At 39.1% G+C, this 23,981-nt stretch overlaps 1 protein-coding gene across 1 annotated transcript in view; it reads right to left on the bottom strand.

The window, feature by feature from the left end:
• Positions 1–23,981, bottom strand: part of ror2 (receptor tyrosine kinase-like orphan receptor 2) — a 66,254-nt gene that overhangs the window by 28,761 nt on the left and 13,512 nt on the right. The window contains exon 2 of the mRNA XM_030436746.1: positions 4,948–5,019. Coding sequence (XP_030292606.1) covers positions 4,948–5,019 — 72 coding nt within the window. The remainder of the gene's footprint in view (positions 1–4,947; positions 5,020–23,981) is intronic.

Genomic DNA, 23,981 nt, shown 5'->3' with positions numbered 1-23,981 from the left:
AATATAATAATATGCATTGCTAGTTTTAGACCGACGGTCTTAAAATTAGGTGTGATCATGTGCTTTGCTTGCGCATCTCAGAGCAGCAGAAAGCATAAGATGGGCCCTTGATCTGAAGTCAATGTCGCATTGTTTTGCCTGCTATATAGAGGGCTAAGTATTCATATAGTGATATGCACCTTCATTGGCAGGTTCACAATTCATGTACACTGTGCTTTAATGGTTAGTGAGTCTGGTTTCCATTCCATGCAGGTAGTAATGTCACTTTAGCAAACATCATGGCTCATTTAAGCAGCAAAACTGAAATCTGTAGTTATAAACAAGATGGTACAGAGGATACTCTCCAGAGTAAACTGCAGCTCAGTCAGAAACTTCAATATTCAATGAAATTAAACTATATTCTGCCTTGTGTGTAAACACTCGTATTGTCTCTCTTAAGAGGGAGACACACTTAGTGTTTCTGCTGCTGGAGTCCATTGCAGGTTATGTTGATGAAGGCTCTCAGTCATCCAGGTCATTGTAATTCAAAGTGCTGTATCTTACGCAACTGGACGTGTTCCAGTTTGTTGAAGACGTTTCACGTCTCATCCAAGAGGCTTCCTCAGTTCTAACTAACTGGAGAAGAGTTGCTAGCTTTTAGACTCGGTATGTGAGTGTCCTTACAGAGTCATTAATGACACGTGTGAGCTCTGATTTTCTGAGTCGTTAGGGCCACTTGTGGGTTGTTGACCCAATCGGCCTTCATTCGGGTTGCTAGGGCTAGGTGAGACCAGTGCAAATATTTTTGATTCAACATGATTGGGTGTGGCCAGGGATTCCATAGCGCCCTAAACTTAACTGCAATTATATACACATAAGCAATAACACACGTGACCACACCAAAAGTGGACAGTAACAGCCACCACACAAAAGGAATGTCTGCTGTCACTACTGCACACAAATGTCGCCAGCTTACACCTAAACTGCAACCACAAGTGACCCAACAAAAGGTCACAAACCATTATCAATATTAACAATCACCTCACCTTCACTTCTTTTTAACAATTGCAGCAGAGGTCAACTCCCAACTTCACACTTTTTCCTATTCCTACAGTGGCAAAACCTTTTATGTCCCACTTTTTGAGCAGAAGCCTCATCATGCTACACTTGACAGTCTCCTGACCGTATGCTAAAATAAAAATTATCCATTGTCAAATTCTTGTAGGAAGGACAGGCAGAAACAATTGGGTAATGAAATCGCAGAAGAAATGTAGACAACCTCTTTTAAAAGTATTCACATGAAACACTCAAGACAGTTCACCCCTCTGTGTAAAATGTTCAAAAGATCAAGGGACATTTTGTCACCAATTCTTACAATGTCAGAGGTGGCAAACCTTTTGGAGTCAATTATTTGATTTTTTCTTTCTTCCGAAGGTTTTAACAGGGAGGTCCCCCCTGCTCCTCTAACTGTGCTATTTTTTCTTTTTGGTCGAGTCAGCTGAAGTGATGAACAGGCTTTAAGGCCAGGCCATCTCTCTATCTATACCTCTAGCCAGAAAATTGCTGCAACAGATCTGGAAATCAGAGAAGCCCCCAATATTTGACACATGGCTGTGTGAATTAGGGAATATATTACCTCTAGAGAAAAATCAGATTCATTTTGTCAAACAGGTGTGTCTTAGTGTCATGTTGATATCCTTTATGTTCTGTAATAAAGTGGAACCTCATTTTTGGGTGTGTCAGCAGCAATATTGTATTTACTTGTAGGTTTGTATCGTTGTTCCGTTGTCTTCTTGTATCACTTTTCAAAATCAGATGTTAAAAAAAGAAGACAAATGCTGTTTTAACTTGGAGACTTTTTGTACAGAGGAGTACAGAGGACTGAGTGATCGCATTGTCTCATTGTGCAACTACAGTCACCTGAAAATCAACACCAGCAAAACCAATGAGATTATGGTGGACTACATCTGTATGATTTTAAGTGTGTATGTTCATTGAGAAAGACAAATAACATATTCTAAAACATAGATGCTTTAGACATGTCTTAAACCCTATAGCAAAGAGTATCTAAACAATCAGACACCCAAGATTAGTGTCGGGTCTCTTCCTGAGTTATGGTGTTGAATAATGGCCAGAAAAGTGGTTTTGCAGAACATTATGATGTCACGTTGAAGCTGAGCTTTGAACTTTTGGGTATAAAGTATCATCACCGCAACATTTTATCTCATAAGAGATTTGTGTAATATTTGGTTTGATTAGCGAATTAGTTCTTGAGTTATTGCCAAAAACGGGTTTTGTGATGTCACAGTGACCTTTACCTTTAAAGACCAAATTCTAATTTGCCGCTCCTTGACTTCTGTGCCAGATGTAACGAAACATCTACCCATGCATGTTTACAGGTGTACATGCAAAAGCGCTTTGTGTTCCTATTAGGGCTGTCACCTTTTATTCGAAATTCGAATATTCGTTCGAAAGTGGTGGTAAAAGTTTTTATTCGAATGTAATGACCTATTTGAATTCACAATGTACGCAACAAATAAGCGCAACAGACCGTTTGAAGTAGTTCGACTTATGATCCAACAGAGGGCGCTCTAAAACTTCACTATCAGCTTGACCTATTGCATGCCCTATTGACCCTTGACCTATCAATTCAGCTAGTAATATTATGTTGTTTGCTACGAAAATGGAGGACTAGCGAGCAAAGCCGTCCCGAGCAGACAATCACGACACCAAAACATCTGAGAAGTAGTGTATGGAAGTATTTTGTACAAAGCAGCTGTCTTACTCTACAATGACAACAAATCTGTGGACTCGCCTAGCTTACAACCTTGTAAGCTAATGTTAGCAGTTGAGTGTCCAACCTTGTCTGACTGCCTACTACTCGGCACATTCAGCTTCAACAGGCCCTTTGCCAACAGCTCGTAAAAATGCCTTCACCGACAAGATAGCACGATTTATATGCAATCATATGCGGCCCATTGGTATCATTTCGGGATCTCGTGATGGAACAGGAGCTTAACGTCGTGTGGTGTTGTCGGGGGGGGGGGTATACATTCGAATAAATTGCGTGTCATAGAGAGCGTGTCAATAGAGAGGCATAAATGTAAAACCCAAAGCCTACCATGTGGCCTCCAAGCATTAGCAGAACCGGCAAACTCTCAAACTAAATGATTCTAGCGCGGATCATAAATCAAAATCACAAGTCAGCTGAATTTTACTCTACCTTCTCTCTGCTGAGTGAAAGTGCGTCATTACCTTCTCATATTGATGACATGATGAACCATTTTAATGATAAATGTGCATCTGCTCCAGAAGTTGCAGCCCCATTTAAAACCCAAGCAGTTAATACAATCAATCCTTCCTACTGGATAAATTATGACATCCACTCTTTTAAAAGAGAATTTAGACAAGCAGAGTGTAGCCGGAACATCTCCCAACATCTTGTCCACTATAATAGAAAGAACGATTTAATCAGCAATCCTGCTGAATCTAAAAAATAAGGATGCACAAACTACCTATTTCAATAATCTATATATAACAAGCAAACAACTCAACCCCCAGCATGTCCTCACCTTTGGTCTAACCTTTATTTGAACAACTTTTTTGTTGGTAAAATCAATGGAATAAGAGCATCCATCACTTCCCTTAGCCCAGGTTTCTTCCATTTCCCTGATTGATGCTGTATCCTACGGTCATTTCTCCACATGCCCTCCTGAAATTCTCCATCCCAGATTACTTAAAGAAATTATTATTTTTACTGGACCTTCTCCTCTTTTCATGGTGAACCACTGATATTGTCCCTACCAGATTAAGCAAAGAAATGTTTCATTTTACTGCACCTTCTCTTCTTTCTATTGTGAACCAGTTGCTCTGATCTGGTTGTGTTTATGAATCCTTTATAATGCCCTTTATTCAAACCCCTGCCAAAGAGACCAAACCTAGAGCCAACCATACAAACTAACTGAAAAACTTCAAGCTTCAAAATTACCTTTCACAGCTTAAATTCTTAAAAAACTGGTCTTCAAGAAGCTTCCTGATCTGGTAGGAGAAAATTATGTATTTGATAAATACCAAATGGGCTAAAACACAGCACTGAGATAGCTTTACTAGTAGTCACAAATTATATTTTAATTCTAATCAAACCACTTTAACCCTTGTCTGGTTAAGATTAGTGACTGGATGTCTCAAAATGTTCTACAAATAATGATAATAAAAATGAAGTTCTGATTTCACCCCAGATCAGTCTCAGTCTCCACCAACATCCTCTTCTGAACAGAAAATAATTTGCCAAAAACCCAGGTGTCCCTTTTGATTACCAACTCAAATTTGATAAACAAATCAATACAGTCTCTTAGTCCTGCTATTAACAATTAAGGAATATTGCAAAAATGCAGCTACTGTTGTCTTTCCATCAGTTGGAAATAGTTATTTATGCATTTAAATCCTCAAGCCTAGACTATATATAATATTCTTTATTCCGGCCCAAACCAAGATGCTTAAAATAGATTATTTTTTGTCCAAAACTCTGAAGCAAGACTTCTTACTACATACTTTTTGTGGAGCATGTTTGGTACATGTTTGGTAGATGTAGGTACCAAACATGCAAGATGTATGTAGTCTGAGCTGAAAGGTGGTTAACTTAGTTTAACACAAAGACTGAGAACAGTGGTGTACAGCTAGCCTACCTACCATGTAATTCACACAGAGCTTCTAGTTTTGGCCTCTGTAAAAAAAAATTGCAAAAGTGCAAAACCTGACAACCTCAGTGTGATGAGTCACTGCATCTGGCTGTTGTTCCAGCACACACCTCCCTGTGATACATTTTTACATCTGTTTTTGTATGGATTTCACAGATTACAAACAACTAATTGATTAGCAAGCTTTGAAAGTTTTGGGGGGAGATTTTTTTGAACTAACTGCATACACTGCCAAGAGTTCAGAAAACAAAATGAAAAGTATTTGTCTTACCTTCAGCTGTGGGCGCAGCCCCACTCTGAGCCTCAACCACACCATCTGTATCCACTGGCAGACCTGGATCAGCTGCAGAAAAAGCCATAGAGAGGATAGATCAGTAAACACTAAAGACTGCAAAGTTTATCATAGACAATATAAGTGCTGGACAAAGGGAACTACATGAGTAACTATTTGGGAAGGCTTTGCTGTAAAGGAGGTGACATTTAAAAATGTTAAAATTTTTCATGCAGGTAGTTCTTGAAAAAGCCATTGGACCATTAATATCCATCCTCTTGGTGCTCAGTATCATTCGGGGACATTAGCATATAATGTAATGTGTGTAAAGTTGACAGTTTGGCATGTGCTCAAAGACTGCCAAGAAATGGAAATAATTCAACCTTTGGGCAGAATGAATGTGCTCAGTAAAATCCATGGCAACATCACTATTGACTTAAAGGGGAAATTTTGGTTTGATAGTGGTGCTAGAAGAACGAAGGAGGATGCATGTTCAAGCCATTTTTTTTTTAGTTACCCTGTTATGAATGTCTTAGGCACAGGATTTTCTTATAACGTTGACTGGACCAATGGTTAGGGATCATATGAATTATTGGACATCCCTTTCTAGGGACTATGACTACTTATGATAAATTCTATCAGAGTTTCAACTTCCAGAAGTATCAGTTGTACAACCTTACTGCTAGATGCCACTACATTTACAGAGTATAATATGGGGCAATAACAAATACAAAACTTGATAGGTACTGTAGCATTAAATACAGGTGAATGATATCACTTATTACAGCAGTGCTGGATTGAATCATGCTAAAAAGAGACACAGTGTTATTTTATCACTGGCCACAAGGTGACTCTGTTGGTACCATGTTTCAATATGTCACACACATGCTCGTGGAGGACTTGTGTGCCAAGTTTCATTTTCTTAAAGACAACCTAGTTGCAGAAATATCATGTTGTTCTTTCTGAAATGCCTCCTGGGTGTCAAAGTGTACTGTTCGAAATTTGATTCTAATCGGATTAAAAATAGATGAGTTAGGGCCTGTCAAGTGCATCAGGCCAAGCCATATAATGTTTGATAACTATTTACGGACAAATGGTGACTGATATATATTTAAAACAAAAAAAAGAAAGTAGCCACTAGAGAAAAAAAAGGCATTTCCAAAAAATCTAAAATTGATGAAAGTTTTGCATATGACCGGATGGGCATGGCCTTTATACATCTACTCAGCTTTATCCAAGGAACCCACTGTACAAAAATATGTCTTATTCTTATATTGAAAACAGACTGTGAGTTATTTGCCAAAACATAACATCCACCTGGTGTTGGTTAATATGCTGAGGATATCTTGATAGGGAGCCAGGTATGATTATATATTGCAAGGTATGATTACTTTAACACATAAACTGTATATGACATCAGTTGAGTTAAAGCTTACATGGAGACGGTAGCTGCACATACAGTCATCATCAAAAGTTTACATACACTTGTAAAGAATATGTATATCATAGCAGTCTTGAGTTTTAATGATTTACACAACTCTCAAATATTAGAATTACTGTATGTATATTTTTGACACAGCATATTTAGTCACATTGTCAGAAGACCTATTATAAATTCCTTATTGAACCAAACTTCATCAATGATCTTTTGGACAAAGTAGTATGTGTTCCACTCATTCTATCAGAGAAAAATAAGAGTTGGAACTCTAGACTGCCATGATATACATGTTCCTTACAAGTGCTTGTTAACTTTTGGTCACAGCAGCAGTAAAAGTAACAGCACATATCTTCAAAACATGCTTAACATTTTAACATTGGAACCGCATTTATAGCTCCAAGCAAGACAGACTAGAAGTGTGCCAATAAAGGTGAAGAAGAAAAATCAATAATAAAAAACTGTGAAATTGTTTGTCAGTTTTAATAAGGCATCCTCATTCGTGGAATAACCCTCTAAATCTATAAGTACTTGCACTGAATCATTGTAGTAGTAGTAGTAGTACTCAGAACAGCTATTAATTAAGCATTAATAGCAAAAGTTGAAGGAGGTGAAAGACAACGAATGTGTGCGTATATATGAGAAGGACAGAAAGACAGAGATAAGGCTAAAGTGTAAAACCGGAAACAGATCAAGGTTTGTTGATGATGGTTCTCAGTCACCCAGATCATGGCAATCCTGAACTGGAGGAGCCTCTTGGATGAGAGGTGAAACATCAACAAGAAACTGAAACATGTTCAGTTGCCTATAATTCAGCACTTAGAAGAGCAATGTTTGAATTCATCAACACTTTAAAAGACAAAGGTATTAACTGGCACCAATAACTGAACCGGGCACTGTGCCAGGATTTCAGTTTGGTTGGGCCACGTTAGCCATGTAGCTATGTTTGCACTTCAGTCTCGCTAAAACACAGATGAGATCATGCTGTGGAAGGCAACTATCTGGTTATTTATCAATCTGGTTCATTTTGATACTATTAAACCATCATGTCACAATGATTGGAATGTGCACACCGTACGCAGATGGTCAGAAACGATGACCAGTGGATTTTAGTTACATAATAATATAACATTTGCAAATACGGGCTGAATTTAGTCTAAAATTGGTATGAGTAAATGTAACACTCTTACATACCTCTATACCCTTTAAAACATAAGGAAAGCTATTTTTAACAATTGTTGTGGACTTAACTGAATTAAAATAAACGTGCACTATATGGTTTTTGGGAAGAAATTTTAATCGGAAGAGAAAGATTTTCAATTACTGGTTTGTTAAAGCCTAAAAAACTACAACCCAGCTCCCTACTCTTTTATATTGTTTATATTTGGCAGACCCTGCCACTGTATTAGTATATAGAGAACATCTTGTTTATTCAGTTATCGAAAAAAAAAAAAAATTCTGAGTTTATATCATTACCTCATTAATACTGTAAATACTAAAACTACTTCTGATAAGTATGAATTTCTTCTCCAAAAATAACATAGTGCCCCTTTAATGGATTAGACAATGTTTAATATAGTCTTGGTTCGCTTGACACACAAGGTATGCATTTTAAGGGTACAAAAAAGGAAATATATTGAACTTTCTTCTCGTGCCACACTCAGCACTCAATATAAAACACAACAGTTACTACAGGTAAGATTATTAGAATACAAAATGATCGTTTCTTGTAAATGTTAAATGTAAAAGTGAATAAAAAGTGAATTACAAAAAAGAATACAAAATGATCTGTATTTTGTTACCTCCGACACTCTTGAGGGCGGACTGTAATGAACACTGCAGCCTCTAGGGGGCACCTTATTATTTTAGTCTTGTTAAGTAGTGGCTACCCCCAGATTGAGCCCACTTATACACCATGCAACCTACAACCCAGTAAAGTAGTATTCTGTCACATTATAAAGTCATGCTTTGTCAGTACTCAAGAAGAAAAGCAAGAAACCCAAGAACTGTGTTGAGCTTTATACAGCCGGGTAACAAGGAATACATCAGGCAGCGGCTCGGACTGAATACATGTATCCACGGCCTAGGAAAATAAGTGTTTGGGGGCAATAGGTAGCCAGAGCTGAATAAGATTCCTGGCTGCTGCATTCCAATAGCCTGCTGTCTCCATCGTGAAAGGGCCCTTTGAGAGCTGAAAGGCCAGGCCACCGCTACATCTACTGGGGTTTTGACTGAGGGCCTTCTGGCACACCTCAACACTTCCTTGCCTCTCCAGTTAAACTACTGTGTGTGTGTGTGTGTGTGTGTGTGTGTGTGTGTGTGTGTGTGTGTGACACACCACTTTTACACCAAAATTAGCGTGTATACCTAGGCTTATTTTAAACGTGGGTAAACCCACTAATAATCAGCAATAAACTCCTTTCATATTGCCAGTTTTTCTGTTTTTTTCCCCATTGTTTGTTGTTGTGAACGTGCTGGAGAAAGCAGCAGATCATATACCTCATCAGACAATATCCAGAAGAAGTAAATTGATTGACTCATTCATTAATCAGTAATATTCTAAATTAAACACATGACTTTTCCAGAGCTGATAGCGAAAGTTGCTGGGGATTCACATATCACTTCTTTCTGACCTCTGTGGAGTAAGTTACATAAGCGCGTATAGACAGCTGACGAGGCTCAGACAGATGGAAGCCTCAAACAACAGTCAGCTTTTTTATATTTTTTACCAGCCTCAATTTCAGACTCAGCATCTACTGAATGCTGTTCATGTGCCTCTTGACAGCAATTCAAAAGTTATTAACAAGCCAATGGCCTCAACCTAAACATACGTCATAGCATTGCACCTGAAAAGGAAAGAAAATTAGCATGCTCACCACGGTCTTGTGTTCACATCACCAGTGACTAGTGCAGGGTCAACTGACCCAGGAGTAAATCTGAGAATATACATTCACATTGCACACAAATGCATGATGTAAGCAAGTGTAAGTGGGTTTTTTGGCCAGTGTGAAAAGTGTATGTGTGTCTTCTATTGCCTCTCTTCTGACCTTTGTCTCTGTTACTCCCAGTCCTCCACCCGATGGCATTTTCAGTGAGGGTCAGTTTAACAGTTTGCAGAAGCAGAATGGTGTAACAAAGGAGTTACAGACAGTTCTTGAGTGCAGAGTTACTTCAGAGGCAGAAATTGTCTTGAAACAACTAATCTATAGAACAAATAAACCGAAACCAAAAAACATGTTTCTCTGCTGTGCACATTCTCATCAGCAGCATAACTGACTTGCTTACTTTGATGGAGCACAGTGATACAAAATAAGTTTGTAAAGCATTTTTCAACATTTAAAAAAAGATGGACTGTAGCCTGTTCACAGAAATAGTATTTCTTAAAATTTGCAAGACTTCTTTGTTAAACCCCACCAGAAAAAGTGTTTAGGAATTTTAGGGAATATGCAAATATTGCATGTAAACATTATAACTTAATCACACCTGCTATGGCAACATACAAGGAAACACGTGTGATCTGCAAAGTTTTCACATAAAAGCTGAGGTTATCTCGTTATCATTACTGTACTCTTTACTTCAGGATAATAATAATTAGGGATGTCCCGATCAGGTTTTTTTTACCCCGATCCCGATCCGAGTCCTTTAATATTAAGTATCTGCCGATACCGAGTCCCGATCCGATACTTAGCCTTAACTAATATTTTCCTAGATAATACAGCTGCATTAAGAAAAAAAGTACCTGCATCTAAGCTGTTCCTTAATAGGTTTTTATTATTTTGTTGAAACAAAGTCTATACTTTCATATGGCTCTTTCTTATTCTGCATATGCTATTACAAAATTGGCCTCCACCTTCCTTGTGTTAGCAGGTGAGTGTGTGACACTGCACTGTGACAGCAGACCCTCGTGTACAGCCAGCTGAAGTGTGTGTGAGACACAGCTCATGCTTGGTACCTCCATATCATCCTTTGCTTATTTCATGTACTTTACGTTGTCACATAAAATGATGTGGACACGTTGCTTGTCTATTAACGCGTTCAGCATCTCCTGGATTGCCTGCTTTACATGCTCTGCTGTATGAGACCCACGAAACTAGTGCGCATATACCGGCATGTTGTAACTCGAAAGTGGAATAAATGTAATGTAGAGATGGTAGGGCATACCGGGGTTTCAAAAACTCCAGGTGACGAAGAAAACCCTGATCCTCTACCACGGAGATGAGCTGGTTTTCCAGAGCGATTAATTTGATGACCCTCTCTGTATTATTTGTGGACATGTCGCTGAGGATATTTCTCATAACTGAAAGTATCCGCGACTGTTTGCTGCTTTGGTCTCCTTGCCTGTACTCTCTGCCACAAATTGTGCTCTGACGTTAAAAAAAAAATAAAAAATCGGGCTTGGGTCCATGTTCAAAATTGCCGATTCCGATCAGCGGAAAAATGCCCAGATCGGCTCGGGACATCCCTAATAATAATGCCTTAAGAATGCTCATAATGCCTATAGATGAGATCAGCCACATGTCATGGGGCCTGTCGGCAGAGTGACCACGCCCCAACTCTGGGTGAAAACAAACTCTGTGAAAGTAGAGAATGAAAGCAGTGGGTGGTAACATGCCTAAAAGCCACTTTATTTCATGTTACACATCAAAAACTCCAAAAATCCCAAAGGTTATGATTTCATCATCATCATCATACTTTTAGTATTATCATTATTCATACATTTAATTATTGAAGCTGTTATTACTGTTAATACAAAATATTATCATAATATAATGTACAATATTAATATATTTCTTCCCCTTCTCACCCTCCCTTTTTATCTTTCAAATCCTCCTTTTGTCCTGTCTCATGACCAGCTCCTTAATTCATGCACATGTTGTCCAGATATATTATTAACCTATTCCCTGGACACAGAGATACACAGAGAGGTTCTGACCCCTCCATGACATCCATTCATCTTTTGTTAGGGGCACAATCAACAGCTGCATAATTTGGCAAATACAGCTCATCTGAGTAAGCCCTTCCTTTCCACCCTAGTGACATATACAGTTGAGGTCAAAAGTTTACTCACATTTGTTAAGTATTATGTGTTCCACTCACTCATTACAGAAAAACAAGAGCTGTAGAAATTATTGGAACTGAAGACTGCCATGATATACATTTTCTTTACAACTGACTGTAACAAGGAATACTGAAAACGTATTGTTTTTCTTAACCTTAAATATATGTCTAACATGGCTTGATATTATGTATTGACTTAGATTTGAGATGTCATTACAGCTTCAATCTGTCTTAAATCCCCCTGACATAGCTACGTAAATAAGAAGTGTTTTAGACTTTTTGAGTAGATAATGACCAAAAAAACCCAGAACATTTATCTTAGCTTGTCATAAAAGAAAATGGAATATCAAAGTGTTGTAGCCACACAGGCTGTGTCTGTGGGGGATTTAAACCCCCCTCTTCACTTCAAATACTCCTGTGTTTCCACTACTTAATGCACCTGATCCTGTCTGGTGTTCTTAGGGTTGCACTGATTGTTTGTGTTGTCGTGTAGCTTCATTCACATATTTATTTATCATTATTTTCTGTATGTATTTCCAAGAAGTAGCAACCTTCAGATTGAGTCTATATTAATAAGTATATTTTTTAATATAATTTAAATTTTTCCATCTTTAAGGATGATGATAGTAGAAATAGTAAATTCATAGTCTGGTGCATTTTGCAAGATATGTTAGAGGTAGCTTGTTATTTGGGTTTCATTTGCATTTGTACTGTTTGATTCAGTCTCATCGCTCCTCATTTCCAGAAGCAGTAATTTAGTGAAATATGAGCTGATTACTTTCTCAGAAGTTGATGGAGACCAAATCACAGCTAATTAAGTTAATACTTACATTTCTTGCAAATTATATAAACATCAGCACTTAATTGCTTAAGAATGGCTAAACACACCTCATGACATCTCTCTATAAATGCACAGAATCTCTGTCTGTCTGTGTGTGTGTTTGTGTGTGTGTGTGTGTGTGTGTGTATGTGTCTGTTGGTCAAATACCTCTGCGGATAAGGATCACACTGACCCGAGACTTTCAACATGGCTGCTGCGTGGTTCAGTGGTGTGCATCTAAGCATTTGTTTGGACTGCAATGATACCGTGAATAAATTATGTCATAAATGCTTTACAAATTCCGCCGAGCATTGTCCACCAGAGCAACCACAGTCACGTGCGCACCAGAGCCAATCACTGCACACCGTGGCCACATGCGCACCAGAGCCAATCACTGCAGAGCTCAAGCCCACGACGTACCTGAAGAAACAAGCGGATTTATACCTGCAGCGGCGCGAGCTGGACCGGGATTTTGCTGGCGGTTCGGTCCGTTCTGTTCTGTTCTGTGCATCTAAACTGACTGTTGTGGATTAATGAGATTAAACGAGTCCGGACCGAGTCTGTTCGGGTCTGAGGAGATCCGGAGACCCGCGGACAACAAAGTGGAATCAGAATCTGTGGATGTTCGTGTGTAGCTAGCCGCTAGTTTGCAGCTAGCTACATGGCCCACCTCCCGAGGCGACGGACCGGACGCATCGGCACGTCCAAAACCGGACCTAGGGTAAATAATGTCCGCCACGCTTTTTCGCGAACATTGCCGTCACGTTTGCTTTGTGTCTGGTGCAGGAAGAAACGGTAAAAACGGGCTTTTGTCACGAAAGTGTCCAAGCAGCAAGTTTGGTTGTTGAGGAACAGGAAGTTGTGGGAGGGACGTAGGCGGATGATTGACAGGCAACGATGGTCTGTGTATAGACAGCGGTATTGAGAGTTGAGAGATTTGTGACATTTAGCGTATTTGGAGAGTATAGTTAGTGTGTTATGTAGTGTTTGGTGTAGTGTGTAGTGGAGTCGTTTTTTTGTTTAATGAGTCAGAACAATGAGGAGAAGCTGAATGTGGAGCAGGCAGTCCAGCTCTTCATTCAGCTGGAAGAAGCTGAGCATATATATATATATATATATATATATATATATATATATATATATATATATATATATATATATATATATATATATATATATATATATACACACACACACACACACATACATACATACATACATACATACATACATACATATATATAATTTTGTTTTTTAATTCAGGAATGTTCTGTAGGATCTGCCGGACTCACAAAAAAGTGTTTGAGTGTTTCTGTTTTGTTAATGTTGTTCTGTTGTGTTTCAATTGAATTAAATTGTTCAATTCATTACCTTGAGATTTGAGGGGTTGCTGAATGTAAATTTTCAATGTAAAACATTTTCAGCCGGACGAGCCCCCCGCGGATACCGCCCCGCCAACAAAAAAACCTAGGGGAAACACTGAGTGGTATGGGATCAGTGCATAGAAGCAGGTACTCGCTGATACTTATACCTGCATTCTCTGCAGTATCGTCAGAGTTTCATATACTTGTATCAGAATCCAAACAACTCTGCGAGTAAAACTTATTATTAAAAAACTATGAAGTTTATGTGTGCTTGCTTGCAGGGCCAGTGCATCAACTGTCTTGTTATCAGTAGCTGGGCTAGGCAGTGCATCTCTTCACTGTCTGTCTCTTGCTCTCTGTGTTCTGAGGCGTTGTGCCTGACAGAAGGGAGTGAAATACAGAAGGTTGCGTCATGCGAATACTTGCTTATATGTGCCTTCCCGAAATGAACTCTTACGGGCTTAATGACACACCTCTTCAGCGAACATAATATGAAAGATGACAATGATTATTATTTAGTCCCTCAGTCAAGGATTAGTCAGGGTTGGAAAGATATTCACATAATTTACTTCAATAAAAGTTCTAATACCATACTTTGAAAACAGTCCACTACATAGTCCTGCACCTTATTTTAGTAAATATAAATACTGTATTATGAGCCAAATTTACTTAATTACCAAAAAAAAGCAGGTATATCAGAATTGTGCTTAGGTCCTCAGAGAGGTCAGGACTGGCTCTGGCTGACTGTAAAAAATAATAATAATAATAAAAAAATTAATGCAGACCTAATGTTGATGTTAAGGGGACACTATGCTTCAGATTAAGTGCTTTTTGGATTGCCAAACAGTCTGTGAAAAATCCTCCTGTAGGGGATGCCTACAAGCATGCCCACATACTTTTGAAGCATGCTGAACTTAAAAGGCATCCAACATCTGTAATTTGCTAAGGCATTAACTCAAACCACAATCACCTGAAATGTCAATATTTATCTGAATCTTTCCAAACATGCACTGAGAATTTCCAGCTATACAGGAAAAGATTCTGAGACTACAGCACTAAGCTACAACATAAATCATGTCCAGCTGTGACAACTTTTGTCACACAGACTCCATTACTCTGTGTCATCTTGGCATAAACACATAAAAGAAGTTCACAGTCTTCCAGACATTGTACGTGTATCATGGCACTTTTTGGATTGTCAGATGGTATCACTTACCTGCAATGGAATTTTCACTTTACTGACTCTGATGCTATCTGCCCACCATCTGAGCCGTCAACCCAAGGGTAACTTCACCCCCTTGACTGAGTTAAAACAACAATAGCCGTCTCATAAAAAAGCGGGACTTCCTTTCAGATACTTAGCCATTTGGGGGCTCAAAGACAATAAAAGAGACTGGAAAAGTTGCAGTGTGGGACAAGCTGAGTCATTTGTAATTTGTTGGAACTCTATTAAGTGTGAGCATACCAAGCCAGGTCTCTGGAAAACTAGGGTCAGCCATGAAAAAAAAGCTTTCAGATGCATTAAAACAAAGCTTGAGAGTCAACTGTTTATCTTTCTCCAGACCAGCTTTTCGTCATTCTTTCCCTCACCCAAACAGTCTGAGGGATAACAAGAATGTGGAGCTGGAGGTACCACACAGCAGAATATTACCAAAGTTTAGTTGAGAAAGAAATGTATGCTCCCATTTTCCTCAAAGCTGTTCTTCTTTGGCCCACGTCACTGAACTATGATAAACAAAGCATCTCCTATAGGAGGTTGGAAAGGGTATTTGTTTGAAAAGCCTGTTGTTAACATTATTTCCACAGGACCATGGCAGACATTAAAGGCCAACGGCTGCTGACTGAGGGCTTTCAGCATGTCTTACTCATCTGCCTCAATGGATAGATATGCTTCAGTTACAACAGATGAATCAGCAAACAACTACTGATAAATTGTTACCATTATCTTTTTAACGCTTTGTTTTAACATTTTGCTAGAGTTTTAAACCCTTTTTTAATCCTCATTTCTTAGGCCTACAGAATTGATAAAACCTATAACAATCAAATTAGACATTAAAGCAAGATATGCTTAAGGGTGTGGCTACCTTGTGATTGGCAAGTTGCAACTATGGCTTGTCCTAAAGATCCAGTAAGGTTGGACGCGTAACATATGCTCTCACTTCCAAATATGGTCATGTCTTGCTCCAAATACCTACAAGGTGAATGCCTTAAAAGCTCAAAACCCTACTCCACAAGTCCATGGGTGTACACATGGTCATAATTTTTTAAAAAGGAGCCAAATTGATGCAGGAGGACCAGAAATACTTGGCATGATAGCGTCACAACTGTGGAAGACGCAGTCAAAAAACTTCCCAGTTCAAAGATGGGTATGGTTTGCGTAAAAGGGCGTGGACTTGGGAGATAATTTAAAAAAGGGGACAAATCATTGTAACCCAGTTCCGATCATTCATGTTGTTGGGTGAGCCTTACTTTAATTTGCCATTAACAGCAGGGTTGGGAGGGTTACTTTAAAAATGTAGTCCGATACAGTTACACAATTACCTGTTAAAAAATGTAGTCAGTAATGTAATCCAAGTACCACAATATTAAAGTAATGTAACTTGATTACTTTAAGTTACTTTTGGATTACCTCAATGCACATGCAATTAAAGACTTCCTCTAAGGAACACATAAAGCAAATTAAATATTTAATTAATTGTAGGGTATGTTAGATTTATTCAGTTGTATTCATTGACTACTAACTATTCAGCTTTATTCAAGAATTACATGACATATTACAATAATAATAATAATAATAATAATAATAATGGTAACAGTTATTATTAGTGTTATTGTAACTACTAGGCCTATTTCTAGTAATAGCAGTTGTAAAACACCCCCACATATAGGATGTGTGTCACTTATTTGTCCCCCAAAATTACCCATACAATTTCCTAATATAATCATGCTATTTTAATACCTTGTTGTGATCTAAAGTGTTAGTGACCCATTTCAGTCACTGCAGGTGTTTCAGGCAAATTTGTAACGTACAAGCCTCAGAAGGTGGCAGTAGCTACATTTCAAGTGTCTATGGGGCCCTCGAAAGTCAACAAGATTTCCACGATGAAGTCTGCGCAAATGTTTCACAATAAAAGCCTACTAAGCTATTTATGCTGGAGGACTTTAAATTTGAGACGGACACAGGAAGTGTTGAGTTTGTATTAACAATGTAATGTCTTAATTTTAACAGGGCAAACGGGAGCGAACCAAAACGAGACTTCAAAACTACCAAAAAACCTAAACACGTACCATCCCGGTCACCAGCAGCACCACCACCCACAGACCCAGTAGTAGTACCTAGTAGCAGCACCAGTAGCAGTAGTAGTAACAATGACATTCCGAGTCTGGTTAACAGGCTAACTAATGTTAACTTTAGCTAACAGAATTTCTGTGTAGCTAGCTAACGTTCGCAGTTTCGCTTACCATTAAATGTTTCTTTAAATTAGATGTGGAGTCCTTGGACGATGACAGTGTGTGCACAGCTGGGAGGCATAGCTTGCACTGTGCAGTGATGTTGTTCCCTCTTACTTTTTTAGAAACAAAGTAATGGCGAAATTTCCACGCAGTGAAAGCATTTTTTTCTCTAGCGCTCGAGTCCACAATGAGCCGCCTGGCTTCACTTGAGAGCAGAGCGTCGTTGTGACTGACTTGTCTGAAGTGTAGTAATGTGTGCACGTGTGCATTCGGCATTGCCGCATTGGCAAGTGTTAGATTCATTCATTCACATTTATTCATATTTATTATCATATATTTTAATTGTAATCCAACTAATAATCCCAATTTTTTTCCAAATGTATCTGTAATCTGATTACGTATTTTTTTTCTGTAACTGTAACGGAATACAGTTACTGTTTTTTTGTATCCTAATTACGTAACGCCGTTACATGTAGTCCGTTACTCCCCAAGCCTGATTAACAGTGAATACAGACTGTTGGGACTGGGGGAATGGTTGAAAAACATATTTTGTGATCTTGATGCCCTGACATCAGCTGTTTGGTTCATCAAACTTATCTAATTGCTTTAATGTAAAATCTACATCAATATCCAGGTTAAACAGACATTCGTTTTTCTATGTTTCTTACAAGGTTCACATGGCAGAGATACATGGTTTTCACCATTACAAGCATTTTGCTTACTGAACTAAAATGTGCCTGTTCAGAGCAGGCTAATTGCTTGGACTTTGTTATTGTTGCCTGCAGCTTACTCAATAACAGCCCATCTAAACAACTTAGAATTTAAAGTTAATACAAATTTGATGTTTAAAAATGACTGTGAGCCATCCAAAATCTACTTTATGCTACACAATGCAAAAACATCCCCACTGAAGTACAGGCAGTAAGTGTTTTCTATTTTTCTCGCAGCAGGCAGACCTATTGTCATCCTAAGCTGGAGAAAGCATGTGTGTGACGGGCCCCACAGCATCACCTGGGCAGCCTCAGCAAGGAGGATCAACATACTCTGGCATTGCACTACCAGCACCAACCTGCGTAGAGTAAAGCCTGTGATGCACTCCTTGACTGCCTGCTTTCTCTTCTGGGCCAAGCATGCTTTCACAGTAGCCCCATTTACACTGCCCTCGTGGGGCTCCTGCGCCAATTCTCTGCATCGTCCTCTGTTTGAACATTTCCGATGCGGCGAGGGGTCAAATTTCACTGTGGCTCTGATGCGCCTCTGGAGGTAGTATCAGAAGCGCAGCAGTGGCAAATTGTATCTGTGTGAAGGGATGAGCCGGCGGCATTGGGTTGTGCGGGGGGCGGGGGGTTTAGGATCTAAAAAGATCCTTCTCTCAACAAAATAAATAGAAGTGTCCCACAAAGCAACATTACATGACAGTTACACGTCGAGAAGTGTCTGTCATCCTGTCTGTCCGACCAACTCCTGTCACATTTTTTCCCGAAAAACAGCGTCTGTCCGTGGCAAAAAACTTTAACTCACCAAGTGATGGTCTCCTTTCACTATTGTGTTGTTGAAGTTACAGTCTTTAAAAAAAAATCACTGCCAGAGTCAGCCCTCCTGACCAAGACTTCATTTAACTTTCCCTCAGAAAACAGCCTCCCTCCCACGACTGAAAGTCAAACAGTCTCCTGTTTACTGATGGCGATAATGTAACTATGTAATTTAGAGCGAAAAATGTGACTGTCACTTTCCAGGATGCATGGTGGGTTAGTATCTCAATCACAACACATTACAATAGCATCCATATGATTATAAATGGTCAGTGGGTACATGTTTAGATTAACATGTGGACAGGTGGATGGGTATGACGTTCCCCATACAACTTGCACTGTTGGGGTCCAGCCAAGAAAACCTGCAGTCCACTGTGCCAGGGGAGAGGTTCTTTGGAGCAAATCTTAAGCTGTTGCCTGAAAGCCCTGGGAGAGGGGAGGTACAAGTGGCGTCATTACAAGCTGCGGAAGGCCGTATCTGACACCATCTGCGCTTGCATTCAGCCAAGCAAACACCAGCTCCACACTAGGCACAACATCATGGCAAGAAAGACGGCAACAAGAGCCCAGGGCCTAAATCGGGCTGCTAGCCTCAGCTCGTGACGGGCATCTGAAGATCGACCTATACGAGCAGCTGAAATTCCCTCAACACACTGCAGGGACATCGCTCAGGCCAGACATGGTCTTAACATCAGACTCTTCCAAGCATGTGGTTATGATGGCGCTCACTGTCCCCTCGGGGGACCGCATGGTGGAGGCCCACAATGCAAGACAGCAAAATATACTGACCTTTACAGAGGAAGTACAGCTGGCCTTGCGAACACATTTATGTGATTAAAGTTACAGTAAATATCATTTAGGCCTACACTTAGAACTTAGATGTGATAAACTTGATTCACCGATGGCTTAAAATAAAGGTATGATTTATTTTGCAGTTATCCTCAATAGCCTACTCTGCATTATCTCACCTGCTGTCTATGCACTACATTAATAACAATCCTGTCCTTTTTACACGTTTAAGTATCTTTGAAGCGGACAACAAAAACTTTATTTATTTCAAAGGCTAATCTCCAAAGAAACTGTAACAGCTTGATCTGCATCTGCTTTGCTGTCTGGTTTTGCGGTTTGTGCGAGCTCAGTTCTTATATCACTCTCTCGGGTTTATCACTCATTGGACGTGTCGGGATACGTACGCACCTGCTGATATTCTGGTTATTAATTTTTGTGCAAACAAAGCTTCTGTTGTACAAATTAAACTTCCTCTTGATTGTTCTGTGAACCCACAACCTTAAAGCTCACACATTTATAACAAGCTGCCATCTGTATTTATACAATGTACTGTGTCTGCTCAGAGGCACAGGAACCATTTCATGTGTTTATATATTTATTTATTATTTGCCTCTGTATTCATTGATATTCTGATTGTGAAATAATCATCTAATAACACAGCATTGGATTATGGTGAGGAAATGACAAACAAGATAATTGAGTCGTACCTTAAGTCTAAAGTGGCTGGGGATCTCACTCGTTTGAACTTTGTAAACTGTGTGCCCTGTGAAAACCATGTGGTTATCTGATTAACACGTCTTTTCTCCTTTGACCATGTTTTTCAGCTTTGACAAAGCCAAATTGTTAGTTTTGTAAACATATTTTCTTTACTTTCTTCCTAAAAAGGGCGTATGGCACTGTGATGTGCTGTATGTATTATGAGTACTGACATCATTTGAGGAAAATAATGAATAAATCCTGACTGTGATATTAAAATCAAAGATCCTACCTATCATGTCTTACATGTAGAGAAGGCTTTTCAAACATATTAGTGTGTTCAGACTGCATATCTCATCCTGATCATATCCCTGTATAATAAACACAGTTCTAACATGTTCTCATAAAAACGTGTCAATGTGTCTTAATCAAAGTAATTGCCCTGCAACACCCTTGTCTTTTATAGGACCACAACTCTAGTCACCCCCACTGATGAATTACCCTGTGTTGGCGCCCTCAATTGGCCAGAAACCACTGGGTCTGGGTGGGGGTAAATGGAGAGAAGTTTATGACTGTTCAGTTGCATAAGCTGCCAACATTATAGTGATTCAAAGCTGGTTGAAAACTGGCAAGGTTCATGTTCAAGTAACAGTTAATTGCAATTTCTCTCCATAGTAGGAATGATGCTTTCTTGTGCTTTTGTTTAAATTGATCAGTAATCTACTTTTTTTTTATATCACTCTGTCACTATATAGTAAAAAAAGTGGTGGGGCTTAAGGTCTACATCATATGCAATTCTAGACGATATAATGTGGGGCGACAATACAAAGCATGAAACGAGCAATAAAGTCGACAGACCAACTACCAGTATGCATGACATCCACGAATTCGACACCATGTCATGAGGGTTAGGGTAGGCAATGCCAATATTACATCAATTGTAAGGCGAAGATGAAGAAGGCCATCAGTTGAAACTGTTTAAGTGTAGGCAGAAGTGTGGTCAGGTGACAAGTGATGTTTTTTCACCAGCACCATTTGCCATGGTGAACCAAGGGGCAGAGGGATTTTGTGTGATCTTACTAAATGCTCAACGATGGCAAAAGAAATAATTTTAACCAAATCTTTAAAAAATATATTTTGGTATGAAGACATCATTTTAATAAAGTTGATCCTGCCTGTCAAAGACACAGGCAAATTTGACCAGTGCACCAGACTGCTTGGCTTTCTCTAGGGTTTTTGTGATGTTAAATTTAAGAAGGTCCTTGTACTCACAGGTCACACAGCACCCCAGATATGTGAAAGGGTCACACACAACCTTAAAAAAGGTAGGGATTATAATTCAAATAAGCTGCCTGATCAATTGGAAAAAGTAAGCTCTTTGTGAGGTTAATTTTATATCCTGAGATATTGCTGAAGTTTGAGATAACTTCTAGAGTGCTGGCAATAGAAGTATGAGAATCTGAAAAAAAATAGGTCATCTGCATAGAGGGACAGCTTATGTAGCTGCTCTCCTCTGCAGATCCCAATCACATCTGTATTGTCCGCCAGGGCGATAATTAAGGGTTCTATGGCTATGTCAAATAGGAGTGGACTTAAAGGACATCCCTGCTGAGTTCCCCTGTGTAGGGCTAAGTAATGTGAAACAATCCTGTTTGTATATACTGCTGCTTGTGGCACTGAGTACAGCACCTTCTTTTGGGCCTTTATACGGCTTTATTGATAGGACAGCTTCAGAGATGACAGGAAACAGGATGAGATGGAGGGAGAGTGTGACACGCAGCAAAGGGCCCCAGCCGGGACTTGAGCCTGGGCATTGCAGCGGGGACAAAGCTTCTGTACATGAGACACCTGCTCTACCAACTGAGCTAATCCCTAACCCAGGGTTTTGGTAAGAATTTCACAATTGCATCCAATTAAACATCCTGGACAATAGGACTCACATTTACATGGGTCCTTATCCTCTCTAAGAAGGACTAATATTGTAGCTTGAGACAAGGTCAGGGGGAGGGATCCCAGTTGGAGTGCTTCAATATAGACACAACAGAGTAAAGTTGATAATTTATGCAAGAATTTTTTGTACAAAAAGAGGATTATCAAGGTCTGCCCTATGTCCTGCATCTACTTTTGGTGTCTCAAGGTTGGCATGTCTACTGAACTGTCAGATGTAAGATGTCTAATTCTGTCTGCCGCAAAATCCTTTCCTGATAGAGATCTCCCACTGGCACACTTGCATGTCTGACCAACGTCATTCATACGACTAATAAGCTTGGTTAGAGGCACTACGTTCATATCTAAACAAACGAAAAAAAAAGTACACCAGAAATACACACAGATCCCCAATACACTTAAATCCTGTTGCCGGCCTACACCCAAACAAGAGGCTGCATCCATCTGCAGTCACTCCTTCACATGTCCTCATATTAACAAAATAGCTTAGTTAGTCACACTAGGCCCATGTTAGAATTAACCCTCTGATGATCTGTTAACTTCCAAATAGTTACATCATAAAACCTCTTACCCAGTCCCCCTAATATCAACAGCAGGGACGAATAAATAAAAAAACTAATGGAAAACAAACGGTGCCCAACCTGCAAGATCACACTGGTTATTTATGAACTGTCTATTTTCATTATGTGTATTAACTTAAATCAGCGGCATAAAATCATACAGCCTCAGATCTATCATCATCATCATCATCATCATCGTCATCTCATCGGCAACAACAGAGAAATATAAGGGGTAAACACAAATTTGCCATACTCCCTTAAAATTGCCACTGGTCATCTTAAAGCATTTCTCAACGAGAAATGATTTCTTGCCTTTAAAGCTGTAGTCTGTAACAATTTTTTTTATATATGTGCTAACATTGTCATTATGATCTGACAGTAGAATAAGATACACGTCAGCTGTGTAAAAATCCACAGTCTGTGGGTCCACCCAGTTGCCCTAATTAAGAGCTCTTATCTTATCTCAACATCTAGCAATAGAAAGCATCCTGACTGGAAACATCAGAAACTGACATGGATTGTGCACAGCCAAGAACAGGAAGGCTCTGCAGCAGGTGGTAATTAAAACTGCCCAGAACATCATTGGTACTTTTCTACTGCATATCAGTCAGTGTTTCCCCTAGAATTTTTTTCAGGCCCGGTGACAGACGAGACGCGAAATACAGCAATAACAAACATTTACATTAAAAATCATTGTAGGCCTATATTGCTGAATGATATCACTTAAATGAAATCATTAGGCTTAATTCTAACCTTTAATCAAAGTTGCATGGGCCTGAAAGGCTGCAGCATGGTGGTCTGAACCCATATGAGCATCAAGCACATCTTTTCCGTACATTGCAGAAGGGATCTCAATGACAGGGTTCGTACACATTTTTCAAGGTCAAATTCAAGCACTTTTAAGGGTAATTTTTAAGATTTTCCAGCACCTTATTGCTGGGGTAAAATACGTATCTAAAGGAATATATATACTTGTGATTTTTTTTCTTCACTTTTTATAACAATTATGTAAATTGTATTATGCTGTAAACATCTAAAATTATATTTCATAATAGCAAAAACTTCAGAAATTAATTATCCAGTCTGATCACAATTTTGAGAAAGCCACAGAGTTATAATGTCAAGCACTTTCAAGCACTTAAACTAAAATCCAAGCACTTTTCAGACCTTGAAAACACAACATTGAAATTCAAGCACTTTCAAGGATTTCAAGCACCCGTACGAACCCTGCAATGAAAACCCTCTGGGATGGTCCTCTTTTAACGGGCTGCTTATGCTGACGGCATAAGCAACAAAACATCCCTACACATAACTGAGATTCTATCAGCTATAAATATTTTTTTTAACAAACACATACGTTTTTTATTCATTTTATTATAA

This window comes from Sparus aurata, chromosome 12, assembly GCF_900880675.1.
Source record: "Sparus aurata chromosome 12, fSpaAur1.1, whole genome shotgun sequence".
NCBI classification, from domain to species: Eukaryota; Metazoa; Chordata; class Actinopteri; order Spariformes; family Sparidae; genus Sparus; species Sparus aurata.
This window is presented reverse-complemented; position numbering and strand designations above follow the sequence as displayed.